General features: G+C 39.9%; 1 protein-coding gene across 2 annotated transcripts; it reads left to right on the forward strand.

Annotated features, from left to right (window-relative positions):
* Positions 1–16,510: 16,510 nt before the first annotated feature.
* LOC142499627 (pro-glucagon-like) lies at positions 16,511–24,356 on the forward strand. 2 transcript variants are annotated; one of them, XM_075609239.1, is made up of 5 exons: positions 16,511–16,668; positions 17,948–18,046; positions 21,187–21,309; positions 22,986–23,088; positions 24,013–24,356. In XM_075609239.1, the coding sequence occupies exons 2-5, from the start codon at positions 17,955–17,957 to the stop codon at positions 24,037–24,039; spliced, it is 345 nt and encodes a 114-aa protein (XP_075465354.1). In that variant the 5' UTR covers positions 16,511–16,668; positions 17,948–17,954; the 3' UTR covers positions 24,040–24,356. The 2 variants fall into 2 exon arrangements, with proteins under 2 accessions (XP_075465354.1, XP_075465355.1); XM_075609240.1 differs by lacking the exon at positions 16,511–16,668 and having other exon boundaries at positions 17,931–18,046.
* The last annotated feature ends 624 nt before the right edge of the window (positions 24,357–24,980 follow it).

The raw sequence follows: 24,980 nt of genomic DNA on the forward strand, positions 1-24,980 counted from the left end.
AAATTTTGCAACCTTGTCTTTCAGATGAGCGGTGTTCCCAGCTCTCACCGTACCCTTGTCTTCATGGGTTTTGTGGCCGTGGGATACTGATGCTTAGTCAGGGTCAATACTTGTCCTTGTAGGACTGTAATCTCATCCGCGAGAGATCCCTGTTTTTTGAGTGCGTCTTGCAAGTCTCTTCTCAGGGAATTTATCTGCGCACGTTGCTTTCTCTGAGTCTGTATCAGTGTCTCCTTCATATTCTGGAGCTCTGTAATTTTTGTCGTCAAGGTTGCCGCTGCGTCTGTTTTCTCCTTGGTGTACTGACTCAAGGGAATGGAACAATCTCTCTATCTCGCCAGCTCTTGCTCCAGTTTCTGAGCCTTCTCACGCTCCCTCTCATACAGAGTCACTGGTATCGAAGCTCTGCCTCCAATGATGCTCTGGTGATATGCATCGTGGCCTTTAGCTCCTCATACTGCTCTGTGGTGACGTACTGGGTATTCAGACATTCCTGTAGCTCTTGTACCTCTTTAGCAACCTGCAGCTTTTCTTCCTGCAGCGTTTGCTGCTTCTCCTCAGCATACTGGAGGTGTGTACGCAGACCTTGCAGTTGGTTCTGCAGTCGGTGCTCTGCTTCAAACTTTTCCTTGACTTCTTCTGTCAACTGAAAATTTTCTTCTTTCAGTTTTAAGTTTTCTCTTTTACATCTTGAATTTTCTCCTTTTTCAGTCTCTGTATTCTTCAGGGCCTCTTTGCAGTCCTCCTTCCATTTACGCACATCTGCTTTGAGAATGACAATCTCCTGGCGTGAGACTTCCTTCTCTAGGTTGAGGGTCTGAAGCTCCTTCTGAGAGACTTTGAGATCTGTATCAAGATTGACAGTAGTTTCTTTAGCAATGTCCAGCTCCTCAGTGAGACTGTGTAGTTCCTTTCTGGAAACTTCCAGGTCTGTGCGGCAGCTGTTGGTCTCATGATGTGAGGCATCCAGTGCTCTGCGGAGTGTCTGAACCTCTTTCTGAGATACGTCCACCTCTATCCGGACAATGTTGACCTCCTGTTGTGAGGCATTCAGCTCTATGCGAAGAGTGTGAACCTCTTGCTGGAAGACTGTCATCTACTTCAGTGCCTCCTCATACTTCCGCTTTAGCGTAGCCACCATTTTATCAGATTGGCTCTGCTTTTCATCCATGGTGGAAATAGTAGCCTTTGCAGTATCTAGCTCAGTCTTCAGATCGTCCAATTCTGTCCTGGCTAAAGAGTAAATTGTGAGCACATCTTTTTGTAGCCTCACGTTATTTTTCTGTAGCTCTGTGTAACCATCTTCCTTTTGTTTCAATTGTTCACGGAGCATATCACAGTCATGCCTGGCATTTTTCAGGGCATCTTCAGGGCTGGTCAAGGGATCGTCACTCACTGGTTCCGGCTCCATTTCCCTGGGATGGTTGGTTGAGGGTTCCTCACTGTTGGCACCGGACAGACACTTCTTTGGGGTACACGACTTCTGCCATGGGCCCTCTGGATATTCGGTTAACCGCCGGATGAATTCTCCATTTTCTCTAGGCTGCAGGGCAACTCGGTCCCCCTTTTTCTCCACGGGATTTGCGGACGTGTCTGTTCCTTCACGGTAAGTGAAGAACCGCTTTTCTTTTTCTGCTTTTTTGTTTTGGATGACTCCGTCCCATCCGGAATACTGGGGTCTCCTTCTTTATTTGATACTTTAGCAGCTTCATTATATACGCCAGGCTTTTCTTGCAGTTGCTTTAGCTGACAGAAATATTGGGTGATCTGCTGCTCCTGCTCTGTCTCCTGCTGATCATATTCGTCATCAAAGGGAGCGGTCTTTTCTGTTCGTGCCGAGTTCAGGCACCCCCACCATTCTTGGGGTGTTTTGTGGGTGTGACTCGGTTCGGGTTCCCCGTAAGAGATGTCTTCCTCTTTATTGGACTGGAAGGGCCACTCTTCCGTGGGGTAGGGTTCATTACAGGAACGCTGCATCTTGTCCTTTATTTTTAGGCTATCAGGTGTAATTTTCTTCCTGACTTCAGGAGGCGCTATTGCAGCTGTTGCCACTGTATTTGCTAGAACCCCCAATTGTGGTAGTCCTACAGATTGGCATATTTTGCTTGTAGAGGTCATAGCTCTCACAGGCATCTCTGTAGACTTTTCTTTCTTGGGTAATTTTTTTTTTCAATATCAGCAGTGCTGTGCATGCATTTTCTCTTATCAGGTATACAAGATGTGCAGTGCTAGGTAAAAACGTCTATTTGCTTTACACCATTTACTTGCTAGGTTAAATCTCTCATTAGGTATGCTGAATGTGTGGTTGCTCGGTAAAAACTTCTGTTTGCTTTACATAATTTACTTGCTAGGTACAATACCTCTGCTTCAGCATCAGAATTTGGTTTTCTGCCTGAGTTCAGTAATTTTCAGTCTCATCTTTGGGTATTATGGCATTCACACTTCACACTTTGGGTGTCTGTCTTGCTCCCAAGATATATATAGGCAGACTTCTTTACTTGCAGAAAAAAAAAACATTCTTTGCAGTGGAATATTTCTTTCATTCCCGGCAGGGTGACTCAACACTCAGCAATTGGCTTTGAAAAAACTTTTACACAGTTCAGCAATCCCTTTTTTTCCTGTAGGGCAATTTTATACTCAGCATTTGTTTGCTAAAAATTCCCCTGCTTCAGCACAGTCTTGTATCAATTTTCACACTTTTTTGCATATACTCCATTCACAGCTGGTAGCCCTATGCAGTGTGGCAACCTTTATTTGCAAAATCAGTACCACTTGTGGGTCACCATCTGTATTCACTGCTTCAGCGAAACTTTTGAAAACAACAAACACCTATCCCTTTTTAAGGGCGGACTCACTTCTTGAACCCTGACTAGGGGCTGGAAGGCAAAATCCCTATTTCAATTACCATATTACACTTTGTGATAGGCAAATAAGGTTTAGCTGCTTCAGTAGTCTCTCTCCTCTTGGGATTGGGGCAAAGTGTCCATTTGTGGTTTTGTAAGTTTCAGTGCAGTGTATGTTTTAGTGGTGTGTATCCCTTTAACTCTGATCTCTGCTGCATGAGATTTTTTTTTTTTTTTAAGTTGCTCAGACTGTTTGTAGGCAAAAAGCATAAAAAAAATTTCACATAAAATATCTCCGGTCATTTTAAACTTCAAAGACATCTCTCGTCCCACTTCAGACACCATATGTAGACGGACATTCACAGAGGTACACAATTGGAGACTTTTGTAAGGTGAAATTATAACAAGGCTTTATTGTGCCTTTTCCTTTTCATCAGGAAACCATCCAAACACAAGGGGGGACAAAGCTTCTATTCACCTGGGAGTATTCCTAGTGAAAAACCATACAATTACAGAACTCCCTTAGTTAAGCATATCTCCCAGCCCCAAAACATATAGCATGAAATAAGTAGATATAAGAAGTCTCTTAAGAATGAAAGTCTTATCTGTTCCTTGGAGGGAAAATCTCCTCTTTTCCTGGTTCAGCTCAATTCCCTCAGGGTGTGTCAGCATTCAGGTTTAGAAGTTTTCCCTGTGTCTTGTAAGCAGCTCTGCTGTTTCTTCTGGCAGGGCTCAAGACTGTTGTGAGAGTCAAAGACAATCTCTGCTCTCTCTCCAAAGTTCAGCTCAGGTATGAGCTAAGGAGACACTTCCTGTCTCAACAGACAGGCTTTTGTAAGCAATCTAAATCAGGCAGGTGGTGTTTATTAATTGACTACCAGCAGTTAACCACCACACTGCTAGATTAAAGGCACATTACTTGAACAGGGATTACTCCCCTGTTACAGGGCCAAAGGAGCACCATCAGCAAAACCAACCAAGATGAGAAGAGGCAACACTCAACGAGGGGACAGGACTATGCCTATCCAAACCAGACCTCAAGGATGTGCCTCATTCCTGTTGGTACCATAACACTAAACTACAGTACTGATTTCAATACAATCATTTAATCCATTTGGATGTAATGTGCCTAATACATATATCCAATATGTCTCACGTGTACATCATTTCTTAAATCTATCGCCTCCAAAGAGAGATGATGAAATGGATTCGATACCCATAACTGACAAACTACATGGATTTTTATTATTTTTGGTATTAAAGTGTCGTGAGAGACTATGCATAGTAAAACCTCGTATCACGTTCCTTCTGTGTTCTAGGAATTTTGTGCCTAATGTTCTAGATGTCCTTCCGATATACAGTAGACCACATTTGCAGGATACGAGCTATATTATAAATGTACTTAAGCAGTCAATATGATCATTGACTCTATGTACTGTACCATTTGAAAAAGATTGAAATTTATCTTTTTTACTTATGTGTCTGCAGGTGATACAACGACTTCTACCACATGAGAAATTGCCTTTCTCTTTTATATTTTTATTTATACGAGAATAAATCAGTGGTCGACAAAGCCAGTCACCCGGTCGCCAGGAGCGACCCGAAATTGCCTGCCAATTTCCCTGCTCAATCTGAAGGGAAAAAAAGCCGGAGGTGCGTCCATTTTGCAGCTGGGAGAATGCCCCGCATCCGACTCTCTGAACAGAGCTTTCCCTCTTCACACTCACTTGCTCTCTCTCAATGTGGGATGTTGGGTCGCTGCCAGCGTCAAACATGGCAGCCATAGCATGTCTACGCTCAGGTGCTTGTCGCGCGCATCCCTCTCGGGATCTCCCCTTTGATTGGCTGGCCGCCTGCGGTGTCCAGAGGGGGTGACCAGTGCTACCAGTGGTGTTGATAGTGCGGCACGCGGGGGGTTGTGTCACATTATGACAACGCAGGTGGAAGTGCTGCCTTTGCTGTTGAAGAGAAGGACAAGGGGAGAGAGGAGAGCCCTGGGCAGATAATTACTGCGGGGCCCAGGACAGGTGGAGATCAAATCCGCATTACCTGTCTCATATGCGACATCACTTGTCTCCTGTGAGAGAGTGTGTGTGTATGTGAGTGTGTGTATTTGAGTGTGTGTGTGTGTGTGTGTGTGTGTGTGTGTGTGTGTGTGTGTGTGTGTGTGTGTGTGTGTGTGTGTGTGTGTGTGTGTGTGTGTGTGTGTGTGTGTGTGTGTGTGTGTGTGTGTGTGTGTATGAGTGTGTGTGTGTGTGTGTGTGTGTGTGAGAGTGTGTGAGAGTGTGTGTGTGAGAGTGTGTGTGTGAGAGTGTGTGTATGAGAGAGAGTGTGTGAGAGAGTGTGTGTGTGTGTGAGAGAGAGTGTGTGTGAGAGAGTGTGTGTATGAGTGAAAACAGACTACCACCCAGTCAGCCATCCACCCAGTCAGTCACCCATTCACCCAAGTGTCAGTCAAAGTCACCACCTAAATGTCAGTCATAGTCACCCAGCCACCCGTCAGTCATAGTCATACACCCAAGTTTCAGCTATAGTCACCCAACCCCTCAGTCACCCACGCCCTATCACCCTCTCTTTCTCTGTCACCCTCTCACACTCTGTGTCACCTCTCTCTCTTTCTCTCGGTCACCCTCTCTCTCTTTGTGTCACCCTCTCTCTCTGTGTGTCACCCTCTCTCTCACTGTCTCACTCTCCCTCGCGCTCTCTCTTTGTCACCCTCTCTCTTTTTCTCTCTCTCTCTGTCACCCTCTCTCTCTGTCAGCTCTCTCACTGTCACCCTATCTCTGTCACCCTATCTGCCACCCTCTCTTTAACTCTCTGTCACCCTCTCTCTTTCTCTCTCTCTCTTTCTGTCACCCTCTCTCTCTCTCAGCTCTCTTTCTGTCACCCTCTCTCTATCACACTATCACACTATCTTTCTCTCTCTGCCACCCTCTCTCTCTCTCTCTCTCTCTCTCTCACTCTCTCTCTCACACTCACACTCACACACACACACACACACACACACACACACACTCACACACTCTGGATCTGGATATCTTATTTACCCTATATATCTTATCTGCTCTATACCTACACCGAAATAACCTATACTGCTTTCTTCCAGATCTGGCTCTCAAGCTTTACACGGGAGACATTGAAATCCAAAGGAGGGATCGCCACACAAAGTCTGCCATTAGTGACCTCCTCAGTGCCTGACCCACCATTCAAGGTACACGGCAAACCATGCACCAATCGATCAGGTATCTGGGCCAACCAAAGAGGAATACATCACGGTGGGGCCCGACATCATCTGGTCTGTTCCCACAGGATAGTACCACGGTAATCATACATAATGACTCTCTAAAAGTAACAGCTGAGGTCTAGTTCTTTATTCTTCCCTTTAGGGACCAGAGTATCCAGATGCCTAATCCAAAGCGTCTCTTACTGTAGCAGTAGTTTCTGTACATTACCGCCCCGTCGTCTTCTCCTCAGGCATCTATGATCTGAAATCTCAGCTGACTAGCATTATGCCCAGCCTGTGTGAAGTGGTGGGCAACCGGGGCTTCTGGGTCACACCTCCGGATGGCAGCTTTGTGTTGTCTAATCCGATCCTTTACACATTGAGTGGTCTCCCCCACATATCACAATCCACGTGGGCACTTAACGAGATATACCACGTATTTGGATAAGCATGTAAAGAAATCTCTGATCTGAAACTGTTGACTCAAGAGTGGGTGTTTTAAGGTAGGACCCTCTTGCATATTGTTGCACTGGCTGCAGCCGAAACACCGGTAACTCCCGAGCTTGGGTATCCCCAGAAAAGTTTGTCTAGGCCCTGTTCCACCAATATCTGCTTTCACCAGTTGGTCACGTATATTTCTCCCCCTCTTATACGAAAAAAGGGGTTTGTGGGAAAATATAGGGGCTAGAGAATGATCACTTTGGAGTAATGGCCAATGTTTTAAAATAACCTATACTGCTTTCTTCCAGATCTGGCTCTCAAGCTTTACACGGGAGACATTGAAATCCCCCCTAACCCAGAAGGGAACACCTGCCCTCCAATATATAACATTGCAGGAATGCGGGTACCTGGACATTGAGAAACTGTGGATCTGGTAAGATCCCAGCCGGGATTGCTGCTTTAAATATTATGAAGCGGGGCATCCAGACACTGGTTAAGGGGTTCAAGAAAGTAGTTTTTTCTAGATCCGACATTTGTACTCACACACACACACACGTAACAAGGACTAATTGTAGTATAAATGTAATACAATAAATAAACTTATGTCAAAAACGAATAGTATTTTATCTGGTAGTGATAGGACCTGCGAACTGGGTCTGCCTTGTCGTGGCTCGCAGGCTTGCAATGCTTTGCCAAAGGGTTAAACTAAATGACCCTTATTCAAGAGAATACTGTATATAAGTATCATATATATCGCTTGTTGTATACATTTGCCATGACACTTATATACATATATATATTTTTTGGGGGGGTTCAGGGGTTCCCAAAAAGACAACTGTGTGTTGTTTATATTTTTATTAAACAAGTTTTTTTTAAATTCATCATAGGTGTTGTTTAGTTTTGTTTTAGTATTAGATTGTCTTGAGTGATTGCTATTGTTTTTTTTTTATGTTATTGTATGTATTGTTCTATCAACAGTTTATAGTTATACACTGATTGGTTTGTGTTTGCTTATATTTATCTCCACATAATGTGAGACAACCTTCAAGATACATCTGGAGGATCAACAGGTCAACAGGACTGGACATTACGTATGGTCAGAATCACTTCTTTGGTGTTTGGACTTAATTTTGGCACCAGAATATTTTTTGTTTTCCCGATTGGTTGCGATACTCTCTCTCCTGGTCAGCACCTTACATACACTCCGCTTGGCAATCCCCAGAATGGATGGTAGAAGGAGCGGCCAAGCAGAGAAGGGAAATCCCTCCCCACCGCTCAATAGAAAGAGGGGCTCGACCCTCGGATGACGTCAGGGGAGCATGCGTGCCCACAATGGCTCGAAAAGCCAGGTGAGCGGGACATATGATTTTAGCCAAGATGATCAGACTCTATGGCTGCATCCTCTCTGGCTAATTCATTGCCATCTGCAGGGCCGGCTCCACCAGGTCTGGCACTGACAAAAGGGTGTCCCTTTGTAGTCCAGACCTGGACATTCACCTTTTCTCACTCACCAAACATTTTCACACCTCTGGACATCCTCTCCCCTTTGAACTACGGACCCTATGTAGACTTGCTGGCACCATAACTGGTTGCCTGGGCAAGCTATATAGAGCCTTATAATAAATGCATTAAACATTAAAACACATTTTAATACATGACTGTACTGCATATAGGACTGGGATATCGGGGCTCGAAAAACAGGAGTCTGTGGGACACAGGGCTGCCCCGGTGTAATTCTACTCATTTACTGGTAAATCATGCCTGCACGTCGGGTAGAATTAAGGTACTTCCGGTAGCTCTGGTTCCCGAACTCCTAGGATAATATGGGGGGCAGCGTTTCGGGGGGATACCCTTTATCAAGCCCATTCCCTCAGGTCTAAAAAGACCTTTTACCCTTGTGTCACAATTTCCGGAGCAGACCTCAGAGACCCAAATAAATGTCATTGGAACGTTCAAAGAAGAAGCAAAGTGAGTCCTGGATACACCAAAAGGAATAAGCAATAGCAAAGATCAGACCATCTGGTAACACGACCCTTTCTCTCACACAATAGCTCTCCGCCTCCAATGATGTGCTGCTGACTGCGACGCTGTGTACCTGGATACTTAAGGATCCTCTCATGATGACGTCATCGGCATGGGACCGCGTCCGGTGCATTAATCAATCTGACTCCTTTGTTGAAGACCTTCACTGCAGTCCGGTAGTTTGGCACGCTTTCTCCCGAGTCCCACGCATGCGCAGTCAATACCAGGTCGTGCCGAACAGTCCAAGGCTCCAAGGAGATGATGCGCCTGCGGCCAGACACCCTCACATCCAGGGAATGTAGGCAATGTTGCTCAGTCCCACCACCGGAGCTGCCACAGAGTTAATGAAAGGAAATAAAACTGTATCCCTCAGAGTCTGTCTCTGCGTGTATATGGGACTCCAAAGTTATAATCTGGTCTTGTTGCCATCCCTGTGGAAGATGTAGTCACCAGATTGGAGGAGCATAGGCATGTGTAGTCAGCCTCCAGAGTCAATGAGTGTCCCCTCAACAGAAAAAACACACATGTTAGTGAAATAAAACCTTGAATAAACAGTATACAATATTTACAAATAACCTGGGGGTAACAGATCCTAATTAGAGAAGACCTTACGTAGTTATGTTGGTGGAGCTCAAAGACTCTGAGTGAACAGAAGTGGATCTGAGATAGAGGTGAGTGGAGACGTAGTCGACGGTCCAAAGGAGGGATCGCCACACAAAGTCTGCCATTAGTGACCTCCTCAGTGCCTGACCCACCATTCAAGGTACACGGCAAACCATGCGTCAATCGATCAGGTATCTGGGCCAACCAAAGAGGAATACATCACGGTGGGGCCCGACATCATCTGGTCTGTTCCCACAGGATAGTACCATGGTAATCATACATAATGACTCTCTAAAAGTAACAGCTGAGGTCTAGTTCTTTATTCTTCCCTTTAGGGACCAGAGTATCCAGATGCCTAATCCAAAGCGTCTCTTACTGTAGCAGTAGTTTCTGTACATTACCGCCCCGTCCTCTTCTCCTCAGGCATCTATGATCTGAAATCTCAGCTGACTAGCATTATGCCCAGCCTGTGTGAAGTGGTGGGCAACCGGGGCTTCTGGGTCACACCTCCGGATGGCAGCTTTGTGTTGTCTAATCCGATCCTTTACACATTGAGTGGTCTCCCCCACATATCACAATCCACGTGGGCACTTAACGAGATATACCACGTATTTGGATAAGCATGTAAAGAAATCTCTGATCTGAAACTGTTGACTCAAGAGTGGGTGTTTTAAGGTAGGACCCTCTTGCATATTGTTGCACTGGCTGCAGCCGAAACACCGGTAACTCCCGAGCTTGGGTATCCCCAGAAAAGTTTGTCTAGGCCCTGTTCCACCAATATCTGCTTTCACCAGTTGATCACGTATATTTCTCCCCCTCTTATACGAAAAAAGGGGTTTGTGGGAAAATATAGGGGCTAGAGAATGATCACTTTGGAGTAATGGCCAATGTTTTAAAATAATGTTTTTGATATGCCCACTATGTGTATTGAAAGTGTACACAAACGGTACAGAAAACGGTTTAGATGTACGTATACTCTAAGATGCCCCTTGAAGTCAATTCTCCCTTGGTTGATTCTCAGCCTTGGTGCGTTGAGAACTCAGTAGGTCTGTCGGGTAACCTCTCGCCTGAAATGTATTATCCATCTGAACTAATCTATCATTCACTATTGATGGCCTACTTATGATTCTCCTGGCTCTTAAGTACTGGCTAAATGGTAAGCCCTTGATGGTACCCGGGGGATGAAAACTTGAATAATGAAGAAGATTATTTCTATCAGTGGGTTTGGTAAAAATATAAGACTCCAATTTGTGATTCATAATAGTGACTGTAGTGTCCAAAAAATTGATAGAAGTATTACTAGAAACACAAGTGAAGCTCATGGTGGGGAGTGATTTGTTAATGTCCGAGACAAAGAGGGACAACGAGGCCTCATCCCTTTGCCAAATCATGAACACGTCGTCAATGGAGCGCACCACAAACACCCATGTCTAACATATTCCAAATGTTGGAGGACATAAGTCTCCTCGAATCTTGTCATGAAGATGTTGGCGTATGTGGGTGCTACATTGCTTCCCATAGCCGTTCCCTGTGTTTGCACATAATATGTGTCCTCAAATAAAAAATAATTTTCTTGTAGAATCACCTCCAGCAGATCAATAATGAACATGCGTTCTCTAAGGGTATAGAGTCCATTCCCATCTAAAGTATCCTTGACCGCTCAAATCCACTCTCTGTGTGGGATGGATGATTAGAAGCTATTCACGTCCAATGTCACCAAAAGGGTTTCATTAGACAAATGTGCGATGGGCTTAATTTTATTCAAAGACAGACTCTGTTCCTGCAACAATAGGTCTACCTGGTGGTGATCTAAGGTTTTTATGCACTTTGGGCAATATGTAAAAAACAGGAGTAATGGGTTCTTTTTTTTATTTGATAGCCCTTCTGTTTTTAAGTAATAACCCCTCCCTCAAGTGCTAAATTGACAATCTGTCCAATCCTCATAGTAACTTCTGTGATAGGGTTTCATGTGACTTTCTTATTATTATTCTCATCTCCCAGTTGTTTTAAGATTTCAATCTTATAATCATTTTTATTCATGTCAACTATTGCCCCACCTTTATCATCTGGCTTAATAATTATGTTACTATTTGATTGTAACTCTTTAATCAGTTCCCTTTGTTTTTTAGAGAAATTAGAGTGTCTGTGAGGTGGTAAATTCTTTGTAAAGCTATCAATGTCACTTTGAACCCTAGAGATAAAAGTTTCTATTATATGATTGGAGGATGGGGGATTGAATGTGCTCTTCCTCTTACACTCTCCTGTCAACACATGAAAGGGGGTATCTAGATCAACTTCATCTATACCTGATGGTGTACAACCAGGATGTTTGGTAAAAAATCCTTTTAGCCTTAAATTCCTATAAAAACGTTCGAGTTCAACTTCTAGGTCTAAAGCATTTAAGGGATTAGTCGGCACAAAAGAGAGACCCCTATTAAGTACCTCTATCTGTTCACTTGACAATATCTGATCCGAGATGTTAATCACCAATGTACTTGGGACCTTGCCAGCCTCCCCCTCTGGGCCTGTCCTGGCTATAGTTTCACACACAGAAAGTTTCATGAGTCTGGGGCACAGGGAACATGAAATAGGTAAAAACAAGGTCATTTTATTTTCCAGCATTTATCATCCCTGGTCCCTGGCTTATTGAGGTACCAGGGACCCCACAGGTTCAGGGGAAACCAGAGGGCTTAACATTTATTAGATAGCCTGGTTACCCCCTCCCATCGCAGATACATATTACATGCTTCTATTCAATGTAGCAAGCATATAAGAACGCAGTATCTTATTCCTTCAACCGCTACTTCTAATACCCTTTGATCAGAGACATAAATCACTGTCTCAGCTAACTCACTTTTGCCAACTAAATTACGTACTTGTTTTCATACTTGTTTTTCTGTTATTGTCATCAAGTACCTTATTTTAAGATTTTAAGAACATTAGGAACTTACAAGAACAAGTCGCATCATTAAAATGTGCATACAAGAACAAGTCTTATCACTAAAATGTGCGTCATACTACTTGGTTTTAAGCTGTCCCTGATACCAATAACATTGCATACTATTAGTTTCAAACTGAGCACAAGATTCCTTATGAGAAAAATAATTTAAAACATATTAACCTATTGAGTGCTGAATAATATATATTTGGATTATGTATTTATTGCTATCCTACTAAATATGGATAATATATAGGCATACAATAATATCACAAGCCCCTCTTTGATATTTGGAAGTATCATTTTGATAACCTGATCTTGTAATTAAAAAAATCTATACTCAGCATTGGCTATATCTGCTTCAATTTTCTCATTCTTCTAATCAGAATAATATAACATATGAGTACTAAGTTTAAAATAGCAATTATTAACAGATGATGGATCATCCAGTGTATCACTCCTTGGGCAAGCGAAGGTATTTTTCCTCCAAACCATCTTTGCCACCAAGACGTATTTTCTTCACTCTAGTTCTTTTTGATCGTAGTTAATTTCCCATCTACAATCTCTAACTGCATAAATGAAGTATGAGATGATTTGGATAATTCTGTGATTATCTGTTGTAATTTTGTATGATTTCTCAGTTCATTATCAAATTCTTCTCCATATCCCAATATCACTGTATATACATACCTCTGGTAATATGTAAATGTGAAATTTACAGTAATAGGCATCATTGGTTTTACTGAATACATAACACCATTGTGATTATACATTTTAACTTCAATAACAGATTTCTTAGTACAGTAGTTTCCCTTAGGCAAATGCATGGTAACCAAATAATTTGCACTATATATAGTTACATCGCCCATAAAATGATTCCAGCATACTGTACCTTTCCATAATTGAGTATCCAACTCAACTGATTAGGAATAGGATCTACATGTAATAAACAAGTATTCTGGCTTTGCCAGCACCAGTCAATTACGTGTTTAACTTTGCATCATACCCTAGGAACTGTGGTATGAACAATTTTCCTTTAAACCTATCTTTAGAGTGCCAAGGATAGCTTTGATACTTAAAATAGCATGGTTCACCATGTTCCAATTCAGCTTCCATTATCATAGGTTTTCCGGTAAAAAGACTAATACCAGTCTTATTACCAAAAAACTACAATGTGTTCCAATATTTACCGTTAATTCTACTTGAAGCTGATATCCTTCTCCTGATATTACTATACATTCCTGAGTGAAATTCCATACCTTAAGGGTTGTCTAATCTTTTTGTATATCCAAATCTATCATAATAGTATTGTCAGATAATATTTCCATACATTTTACTGTATTAACAAATACCATCCCTTTTATCTTACATTTTAACCAATCATTCAGATCAGTATGATCTACTATGGCATTTTCTACTTCTGGTGACCATATTGACTTATCATTTTCATTCAATACCCTATATTTTGGGGATGGGTATATACAATTGTAACCCTTCCAGATGAATGCCATGAGTAACTATTAATTGTTGCTGAACACTTCCTTCCTTCAATATAATTTGTTATATAATTAGTATCTGGCATTCCTTTTCTGATAAAGACAAAACGAAAATAGGGGAGCACAGGGTGAACAGTAATAAATCTAACTCCTGTTAGGATTTTAACACAAAATGTGCCAGGTGAAAGAAAATATTCAATCAACGATGGTGAGGTGCTATTTATTTGGTGCTCCTGGGGTTAAATACCCCAGTCAAAAGCGTTGCTCTTGTTTTTGACCAGAAGGGGCCACCATAGGAAGACGAGAAGCTGACTTCACAGTCCTGAATCCGGATGCGCAAGCATGGTCCAAACCTGCAGCAGACGCCGACACGGATTCCACTGGTGCCGCCGCGATCTTTTTTAGATGTAAGTGCGGATTTATTTCTATGTAATAAAGTATTAACTATTTACTAAACCTGGTTGTATCTGCACTCATCTACACCGAGGGGAAGATTGCCTTACCTCCTACCACACACCGGGATGCGGAGGGGGGATACTGAGGGGGAACCCTGGCATATTCCATCACACAGAAGGGAAAAGAAACCTCTGCTATATCTGTGCTCGCACAGGGCTGTGTGTGAGTGATTTCCATATATATATATATATATATATATATATATATATATATATATATATATATATATATATATATATATATATATATCCATTCACCTCTCTATTGATTGTTGGCATTTGGGTACTGGCGCTGGTGCTTTGACTGGGGTATTTAACCCCTTAAGCGCCAAGCCAAGTGCTTAGCACCTCACCATTGCTCAATTAATATTTTCTTTCACTGGGCACATTTTGTGCTAAACTCCTAACAGGAGTTAGATTTATTAATGTTCACCCTGTGCTCCCCTATTTTCTTTCTGTCTTTGTTAAGGATCCTGGATAGATCCTGATAGGGTTGAGCCTCAGGTGGAAACTCCAATCTTAAGGGTGCTTGTTAAACCCCCTTAAGTTGGTAGTATCTCTTTGTTTTGTTTTTTTTAACTTTATTTCAAACCATTGGAAAGTGAGCGCCAAGGTATTCTTTTGTTTCTAATTCCTTTTCTGATGTTGCCAGTAAATCACTAGTAAATGGATTGATACACATTGCTACCAAACCATTTACTTGAGAATCATAGTCTGCACAAATTGTAGTATTTGTTTTTGTCATGTTTAACCTGATTAATACTAACGTAGTTCTATTAAATCTCCAACATTCCATATTATTAACTCTTACTAATCCCTGTATTATTTGATAAATTCCTTCTACCCTTCTTCAAAACCATGTACCATGGCTATTATCACTTAAAACTCCTGTTAAAACACACTCAGAAGGATTTGCATACATTCAACAAGATTAGTTTGTTATTCAAAATGTATTGCTATCCCCAAAGAAACCAATGCACAGAAAATAATAATAAATGTCATTGTGCTGTGTACTGAAAACCACCAAGTAAAGATCTTTCGTCGTTGTGCTTCTTTCCTAGTTAAAAGTTTCTATGGAAAGAGTTCATCCGAACATTGTTCTCAATCAAGTAATGACCCATACCCTTCCTGTTATCATGGATGCTTCATATCCAAATGGTCGTACAGTCCATCCTCCAATGTTAAAAGCATCTGTAATACAGTATCATTGTTCTTGGACCTTTAGAACTAGCTTGCACTGATCAAAGTATACTAACATTGAAGCACTTGGGTTTGGCATTAACACGCTGTATTTGCAGAACAGTTTGGCCCCTTCTCTTGAGAATAATATAAGGTCCTTCCCAACCCGCATGCCATGGGCCAGGTTTCCTGAAAGTTTTTACCATAACTTTCATTCCTGGAAAGTATTAATAAGCTGGATTTACCTTTGCATCTCCTTTTTCTGTGGGGGCCATGTTTTCTGCTGAAAATTTTAAAGTTTGCTAATTGATTTTGCAATTCAGATAACCATTGAGTATGCTTGGTCGCCATTTTTAATGGTCCCGAAACTTGAGGTTCTGATGGAAAAACTAGAGGCACCCACCTTCCAGTCATTAACTCATGAGGGGTTAACAGCATTTTCGCATTAGGTGTTGCTCGAATAGACACAAGAACTCCCGGTAAATGATTAACATTGATTAATGATTAATATTCTGCTAGCATCTTTTTAAATCTTGATTTGAATATTCATCCTCTCAACTATCCCAGCTGACTGTGGATGATGTGTGACATGAAACCACTACTGGATCCTCAGCAGAGAACATAAATACTAATAATAATATTGCAGAATTTCTTTAATATTTCAGAAACTACTCTATCCTTAATTTTTTAATAATTACCAATCATAACTAATATATCTAATATACATCACCCCGCCCCAACAAACATGTATATTCTATAATCATGTTTGTTGTAGTAAGATATAAATTTTTGATTTGTAGACAAATATTTAAATATAATTTTTTGATTTGTAGCCAAATATTTAAATATGTTATTGATACCAAAAACCAGACTAAATAATAGTGTTTATTTACAATTATGTTGAAAACAAAACCAAAAAAGTCTGATTCTTATTCTTGCACAAAAAAAGCTAATTTTATAAGAATTTCCTTTTTCATTCTTATAATTATAACTAATATGAATGGTTTCACAATATGCATTAATCTGTTTAAAAAAAATCATTGAAAACAATTTTTTTAGAATTCTAGCAAATTTCTTCGTGAGTTAATGTTCTGTAACTCTCAGTGAAGCGTTCAGTGAAAAAAAGGACGGGGGTTTCAGTGTTTACATCATTCTTTAAAGGAACTATTTGTACAGTATGTGTACAATTGTTTCAAAATGATTTTCCAACCATTTTCTAATGTTTCAATTAAATTAAAAGCAGTCAAATGTTAAACATTTAAAACAGAGCCAATCACATGATCAGCTGTGTCAGAATTAATGCACGTAATGCATTCTCACAGTGCTCAATGAAGCTGAAAAGAGTATAAAAAGCAATGTGGATAAGCAGAATGTCTCATCATCAGGAGTAGGAAGAAACCCAAAGTTGCTGAAGGGACGGTAGCAACATTTTAATAATCTTCAGACGTACACTTCACGTGGTCACAAGGTGAGTAGTTTCCATTTTGCTCAAACTTACTTTTTATTTTATTGTTTTAGGAAAGTTTTTTTCTTTATCCCCATATAGTATATTTCATATTTGGGCTGCAGGTCACTTTCCCCCCCCCCCCCCTATATTTTGAGGTTATATTGGTTGCGTACATATTTGATATTTTTTCCATTTAAATTGGCATTTTAATTTGAAAATGTTCAATGTTGCACTCCTTTGAGAAAAGAGTATGCTATTTAGCATTCCATGGAATTGGCTACTTTCTGTTTAAAATTAATATCATTTAAAGATACCCTTTATTAAAGCTCTGAGACGCAAACCACTGTCCAGTCTGCCATATACTGTATTTGTGTTCTGTAAACCGCCACAACCTTCTAAATCACATATTTACTTAATACAGAGTTTACCCACCAATAATAACTTGGCTATAATCACTCAGCCTTTTGGGATTGATGCTATATAAGCAATTGTCACTACTATAGCATATCAACTGCAGTAAGGAGTAATTAACAAAGTCTGCAAAACTGACTCCAAAAGTGCTACAAGAACCTAATTTACCAAAGAAAAAGACCAACTGAGAACATCTGAAGTCCAGTGGTTTTTTTTTTGCACTAGTATTGCCTCCGTCTTTCCTCTTTGCTCATACATAGCTTAAATAATTATAAAAAGTTATGAGTTGTGTGTTACCATGCAAGGTCTATGAGAATGTTTCCATGAGCATTAATCCTACTGTTGGTTGTGTGTGTCATTTCTGCTTGTAGTACTAAGCAGATCTTTCCTAACATTAGAAACAGGTGTTATTTTCAATTTCTAGGATTATTTTACATTCTATGAAGAACTACATTTTTTACTCAACTTTATAATGCAGGGGTGGGTAATTCCAGTCCTCAAGGGCCACCAACAGGTCAGGTTTTCAGGATATACCTGCTTCTGCACAGGTCAAAGACTGAGCCACCTGTGCTGAAGTAGGGATATCCTGAAAACCTGAGCTGTTGCTGGCCCTTAAGAATTGGAGTTGCCCACCCCGGGTAATATGCAGCACTCTATTGAAAAGTAACGGGATATATTAATTATTAATAATATAACCCAGCTGATGCTTTACACCTAGAAAAAACTGAAGGGAAGCTTGTATATGTTCCTTCATCTCTATGTTTTCCATGTGGCTCATTGACAAATAATCCCTTTCAGATATCATGAAAATGATTTACAGCACGTTGTGGTCATGAAAAAAATATATATTTTGCTAGAAATAACATGTTTAGCTCCTCATCTATTATAGAATAAACATGGAGAGCATTTATTGTATGGTCGGAATTCTTTTTATGCTACTACAAGGCAGCTGGCAAAATCCTCTTCAAGAAACAGGAGTCAAGTCCAGGTATGTTTAACGCACATAAATAGGGAAACATTTAAAAATATGTCAAGATAGATTTTTGTAGTACAATAAAATAATAGGAAGTTGAAAAGATGAAGATTAGCACTAAAGATGTGAAAATAACACGAGATTGCTTAGTGAAACAGAGAATCATACTGTATTTAACTCTATGGGACTCATTCTAAATGTGCAAAAGTGAACAATGGAACCGTTTTTAATCTAAATCATCCGCCTCCGCACATATAGAATTAATCCCCATGGCGATTATTGACTAAAGTCTCCTGGCTGCAAAACTAGTGCAAAATAAATGAAGGAAGCAGGATGATGATGAGTCGCACAGCCACGAGAATCCAAATCTCTCGTAGATGTGCGACTGATCATCATCCTGCTTCCTGCTGTTTACCTACCTGAATGGGCTGCACGCCCTGGATGCCTGGAAGTCCTGCCAAGCACTAAGGTAAAGGGCCGCAGTGCCCCAACATATATATATATATGGAGACCTGTGCTTTTGCTATTTATACATTGGTTATCTGGCTGGGTTTGTATAGTGTTTAAGCTGTGGAGGTCAAGTGGACCCCACTAGACACTTAGCCCTTGCCTTATATATATACCTTATTATTCATGGACTTTCCATTGTTATCCTGATTATTAATACATGCCGTGGAGGAATTCTCTCTAATTTTGGAAGCATTACATCTGTTCTACTTTGTTCAAAATAAATGAACCAGGTTTATCAAAGGAAAACCTCTTGCTTTTAATGGAGTTCTTTTTCTAATAGATATGGTGCTGTTACTTGCACTGTTTCTCCCCCCACAGGTTTGCAGTTGGGAGACAGTTGTAGATAAACCCCAAAGTCTATGCTTCCTTTTCAGCTCCAGTCTCTTTACAATTCAGTTTCTTTATTAACATCATACTGCACCGACACACTTTATTCGAGCAAATACCCAGTATGTACCTGGCAGATACCTGGAATGCGCCGCTCCTCACCTCTGACAAGCCCCGTTGCGTTTGCCTTCCCAGCCTGGGTTCATGCCTGGCTGACGGGCGGCTGATCTGTTAAATGATAATGATTAGGATTTAATAGGCTGCAATGCTTCGCGTGTCTACCAGATGGCATAAATTCATGAATTGTAATACAGTATATATGTATATACTGTGCAGTATTGCAGCCAGCGGGAATAAAATGCTTCAATCCCTGCGTGGAAAATACCTCAATGCACTCGGGCAGAAAACAGTCACAAAGCTCAATACACCCGGGTATACCCGAATTCGTGGGACTAGCCGAGCTCGAATAAAGTGTGTCGCCAGTGTACCAGTTGTGATGTTGTTTGCAGCATTCAATACAGTTTGATTTTATGGTCTCCAGTAAATCAAAATACAGGGAGATAATTTAACCAGTGGCAAACAGTACAGTACGTCAAATGTCCTTTTCCCATCGCATATGGTGCGACACCCATCCCATGCATTAGGCATGGCCCATAATAAGTGGAGCTTGTGGCCCACAGATTTGCATCAAGCTGGTTGGTCCCTTGTTTACTCTCCTTGTTCTTGTTTGCTATTTGGGTAGAGCTATTGAAGGAGCTACATGCTTTCATATTATAATGATCCGTATCAACTTTTCCATGTGGGCCCATCCCTTTTTTCAGAAGACAATCGAGTAAATCTCAAGCAGCCAAAGTGCTGGGTTCTGTTGAGCTCCACTTAATATTTCAAATGGCAATCAGCCCTTTTAGATCATATTAAATTACCCCTTTAGTGAGAACAAATTCAGTTTAGCAGCTATTCTACACCGGGGTAGCCAACTCCTGTCCTCAAGAGCTACTAACTGGTCAGGTTTTCAGGATATTCCTGCTTCAGCACAGGTGGCTCTATCAGTGGCGCAGTCAAAGGCTGAGCCACTGATTGAGCCACCTGTGCTGAAGCAGGGATATCCTGAAAACCTGACCTGTTGGTGTCTCTTGATGACTGGAGTTGATTACCGCTCATCTACACGGTACATACTTCTCATTGTTGTTGATCCTATTTCAATAATATATCTACAATAATATGTGCAGGTAAAATTATAAAGAGGGTGTTACATGGTTGAATGTTTTAAACTACAATGCAACTCATTTGGTCGCTGCTAAAATGGACTGTGCTAATACAATTTATTTTATTTGGAAGCTTTAGGCTTTGACAAACAAAAGCAACTGCCTGTTTTCATGATCACACAAATTGTAAATCTACCAACAATAGCACTATAAAAAATTGGCTGAATCTAACATTGCAATGACCTTTTACAAGAATTCTGGATTATTCAAACAACTGAACACAAACTACAACACCAAAGTTCGTTTAACCTGAGACAATTTGGGGTATTTTCTTTTGAACTGTGTATAAAACCATGTTCCGCATAGATGGGAATGTTTGAATATAGTCATTATATAGGTCTTTATATTTTTATTTGTTGATGTCTTTGCTCCGGTGCTGAACAGAGGTATGGCATGATCCATTCACTCATAATAATCAAAGCAATAGAGAGAAAGATAATCCAGTGCACTCACTCTTGAGTTAAGCAGACATTTGATTTCATTATATTTATTTATAATATTATTTATTATTGAAATCTTATTTAAAGTTTGGATATAACAGCAGTTCCCAAACTTTAATGAATGACCACCCCCTGCTAGAAAATATTTGTTCTTTGAACCCCTAATTAATAAGCCTACTCATCGCACTATTGCTAACAAAACTGTGTGACTGATCCCAGGCAGCGTCCTGAGCTCGTTGGAGGAGGATACCCCTAAAAAGACCCCAAACTGCACCTCTGTGTGTGCAGACAGCATGGGTGTCAATGACTGCCAGAGATTCCATAGTCATGCCCTACAATGCCTGTAGCTACAAAGCAGAAGCTCCTGCTGTAATTGACAGCTATACCCCCAATGTTAAGGTGCAGTTTGGAGAGTTACTACTGTATGTGTTCAGTCCCCCTCACAGGCTCAGGAACCCACTACACTGCCTGATATCTGTCTTTACAGATTTTATTTTGCTGAACCCCCTGTTCACTGGGATATTGAAAAAGATGGGAAAATAGTTATCTAATTTAAACGGTTTGGTCATTTAAATGCTCTTTCTTTGAACAAGATGTCTTTCTTTGTTTCAAGGAGCAATGCTGTTCTTGAGAGACACGGACAAACCACTTACACCAGTTACTTGGTCGACCACTTGGAAGCCCATGCAGCCAAAGCATTTGCTGATTGGTTAAGTATAGGAAGTCCAACTGAGAAGTAAGGATGTTCTTTTATTATTAATCTTGTCTTTATGTTTGATGCCATTTTTATTGGTCTAACAAAAATTAACCTACAGTGTTCAATCTTTCATGTTGTGTCCAAGTGGTAAAAGCGTGGTTGAGACATATCGGCTCATATTTAAAAATGGCACCTACTGGCAGAAGGTGTTTCATGGCAATAGACTACTTTCTGAGAGTAGGAGAATCATTGTGGTCACTGATAGAGATGGACACATTTTATTTTGCAGATTCAGATCGGCCGGTTCCTTTCTTCCGTGGATTTCTGCAGATCCGTGTCTTTTCTTTTTAACAAAAACAATCCATTCGCGGATTCCACAATCACTTGACGGATTTTAAGAATCCAAACCACGGATTGCTGAATCAGCAGATTCGATTATCAAAATCCGTCAGCGGGTGGCGGAAGACACAGGTGGATTGTTAAAGTCCACCAGGGGATTGTATACAGTGGTGGTTTTTAATTCATCCACGCGGATTGAAAATGTAACAATCAATTGGTGGATTTGACACTGTGGAACAAATTTTGAATGACAAACTCTGGAAATTCCAGGAAACAGATTTGGACATATTTGCCCATCTTTAGACATGTTATACTTGATCTCTTTTAGGTTTACACTAGAATTTTGCTATACATTTTTTTTCTTATAAGCAGCTATTGAAACAGTAGAGATTTGTGAGATTTCGGAAGCACCGCCAACATTGATCCAGACCCTGAAATAGGACTTTTGATTTGGTTTAGGGGCTGAATCTCTCAGTGTTTTGCAGACTCTTGTAGGATCTAAGGCTGATATCGCAATTTGTTTTGGTCCTGTAAAGAATGCAGAAATATCCAGAAAAAAATCACAAACAACTAATCTTTAAATCACACTAATTTCACATTTTAAGGATCACAGCAGAATACGTTTTGTGATTAAATATCATTCAAATCACACACGTAAAGTGCTTCAAGTACAACTATTGACAGTTATTTTATCACTTCCAGCTTCCTAAGCAACTTGAAAATTCACAAGAATTATATATTTTTATCAAAACCTACAGTATGTATGTTTGTGGTGAACACACTATAGGATGCACTGAATCAGAATAATGGCCTCTGGCACATTATTTCAACCTACAATATTGTTCCAAAAAAAATCTTCATCCAATTACAAAATGCATTGTTTTTTATAAACATGTGTAACTATCTAGAATTAAACGACCATAGTCCAGTGAGGATAATAAAATCATCATTAATAATATTTAACTGGGTCATCTTCGGTCAGCAATTAGAATTGCACACCCTCTCAATGTTGTTGCATATGTCTTGCAATTCTGCTAATGCGGTGGGTGTTGTAAAACCAGCCACCTCCTTCTCTCATTATCTCTGCAGAATTGTCTGTCTACAGATATTTTATAGTCAAGTGCCCTTATTTGACTTTTTATGCATTTTTAAATAATGATTGACATGAATTATATTTTAAGTTTTATTTGATGCCCAGTCTGTACCCAGTCATGATATTAGTGAGAGATTGTACTTATGTTTTAACGTTTTCATAAAGTGATTGCTTTTCTTTGGATGATTATAATGAATATGGAGGGCACCTTGGTACTCTCTGAAATATTTGTTGGCATTTTGGACACTCGTCTGACGCTGTTGCAACATGTTTCCTTTAAAAGAATGATCAAAGACGGCACAGCATTGGCAACTGCCACCGATATCATGGGTGCAAAGAAGGCTAAAGAGTTGATTGATTTGCTAAGTGACGACAGAATATATCAGGTAAAGTGTTGTAATAGAAATGCTCTGAATTTATATCATTTAAGAAAATTTTCTTAAAACCAATAATTCAAGATGAATTCAATGTTGATTGGAAATGGGGAATCTTGCAGTTCTACTGACATGATACCCTAATCCTAATGAATGTATCCTTCAATAAATTAAACTCATTGTGATCTGATTTTGACTACATGAGAACCTAATTGTTGTGAATATTGACAATCTAAAACAGATGCCCATACCTGATATAGAAAGTTAGAAATGACTCCAATATTCTTGAATGTTGTAGTTTTCTTCTTGTTTCAAAACGACTGTGCCATCTAAATGCTGTTAATGAGAATCATTAAAAAAAAATTGGAATTTGTCAAACTGGCTTCTGGAAATACTTTGTTACATTGTGAGGTACTGTACAGCTGCATTCTGCTGCAAAGCACAAACAATGTTTAAGTAATTTGAGTATAAATCCAATGGATACTTACTGAACTATGCAAACCACTGTTATAAAAAAAACCCGGCATTAAATGAACGCATGTCCTAAATTCTGATCCTAAAAGAATGCAAATTACAATGATGTTTACGAATGGTGTTTAACAGATTTATGCTAAACCGTAAAAAAAAATTGGAAAAAAAAATGAAAAATAGGATGGACTTGTGCTTAACTGTAATTCTTGCATTTTTTAATGTGTGTGCTACAAACTTATTCAGCTGCTTTAAGTAACATTTGATTTGTATTTGATTGGCAATGCAGTTAAATAAACAACCCCCTGATCCCCAAAATATATGCTTATATGAAGATTTGAACAATTACAATGAATTTTGCATTGAGACAAATGAATAAAAAAAGAATATGAAAACATAACTGCTGCCTATCTTAGACTAGCCATATTATTATTGTGTATCTGAGTTTGATCTCTTTCTTTATTATAGGCCATTACTGAAGGAATATCAAACTAGTACAGAATATGTCTTCAGCAAGGAATCCCCCGGCTCTGACTTGGAAATGTTCAATTTGTGTTCTGTAAATTCCAGCAGGTGGATCATAAAGCCAATACAGTATAGCTCTGCATGCACAGTCAATGACATTTACAATAGAGTTTACTTGCCAGGGGATTACACAAACAATTGACTATTTTCAAATGCACATCTAACATGACTGGTTTAGAAAAAAATTCATGGTCGGATCACCCTTTTTGAAACATTTAGTATAAAAATGCTAAGCTTTCACAGTATTAACTACAGTAGTAACCTTAAATAAAGTTTTTCAAGCTTCATTATCATTGTTGCCTGTTGACTAATTTTAAATACATCTGCACTGAATGTTTGATGCTAACTGTACCCTAAACGCCTTGCTGTGTCTGAAATACATTGTGTCTGCTAAGTGAACTGGGGACATATTTAAACTGCAGACAACTTCTGAGATTCTTAGAAGAATGGATATTTTTGGGGAGACCAAGCGACTAGGATTAACTTCAAGGTATCACCTCATTTCTTACATGCGACCAATAAAATCTTAGATAGCCAGCTATGGGTAATTGACAAGGTTTGGATAGTGTTGTGATTCATGAAATGAAAGTGGATCAATAATATCCAATAATTTTTTTACTCAATTTAAATATTTAGCACGGCATCGTGCCACTGTAAAAACACCAACACTATTGAAAAACAAACTGGTTCATATGTCTTATTTAATAGCACTGCTTAGTAAATACGGTTTTTAATCTTTTCACCAAATGTATCCACTCACCGAAAGGAAATAATTGTTAGTTTTCCTGACTTTATTTACAGAAACATTTATTTATATAGCAAAAGAGAATAGGGAATTTACTTAAGATTTTTTAAATACAATAGTTTGACAGCAATGGAGGAAAAGTCACATAACGTTTACAGGAAACCAA

This window comes from Ascaphus truei, chromosome 7 (genome assembly GCF_040206685.1).
Source record: "Ascaphus truei isolate aAscTru1 chromosome 7, aAscTru1.hap1, whole genome shotgun sequence".
NCBI classification, from domain to species: domain Eukaryota; kingdom Metazoa; phylum Chordata; class Amphibia; order Anura; family Ascaphidae; genus Ascaphus; species Ascaphus truei.

Excerpts from the sequence above, each read along its gene's own strand:
- LOC142499627 (XM_075609239.1), top strand. The coding sequence starts at position 17,955 with ATGGAGAGCATTTATTGTATGGTCGGAATTCTTTTTATGCTACTACAA. Across the intron at positions 18,047-21,186 it reads GAAACAGGAGTCAAGTCCAG|GAGCAATGCTGTTCTTGAGA; the intron begins GTATGTTTAACG and ends CTTTGTTTCAAG. Across the intron at positions 21,310-22,985 it reads ATAGGAAGTCCAACTGAGAA|AATGATCAAAGACGGCACAG; the intron begins GTAAGGATGTTC and ends TTCCTTTAAAAG.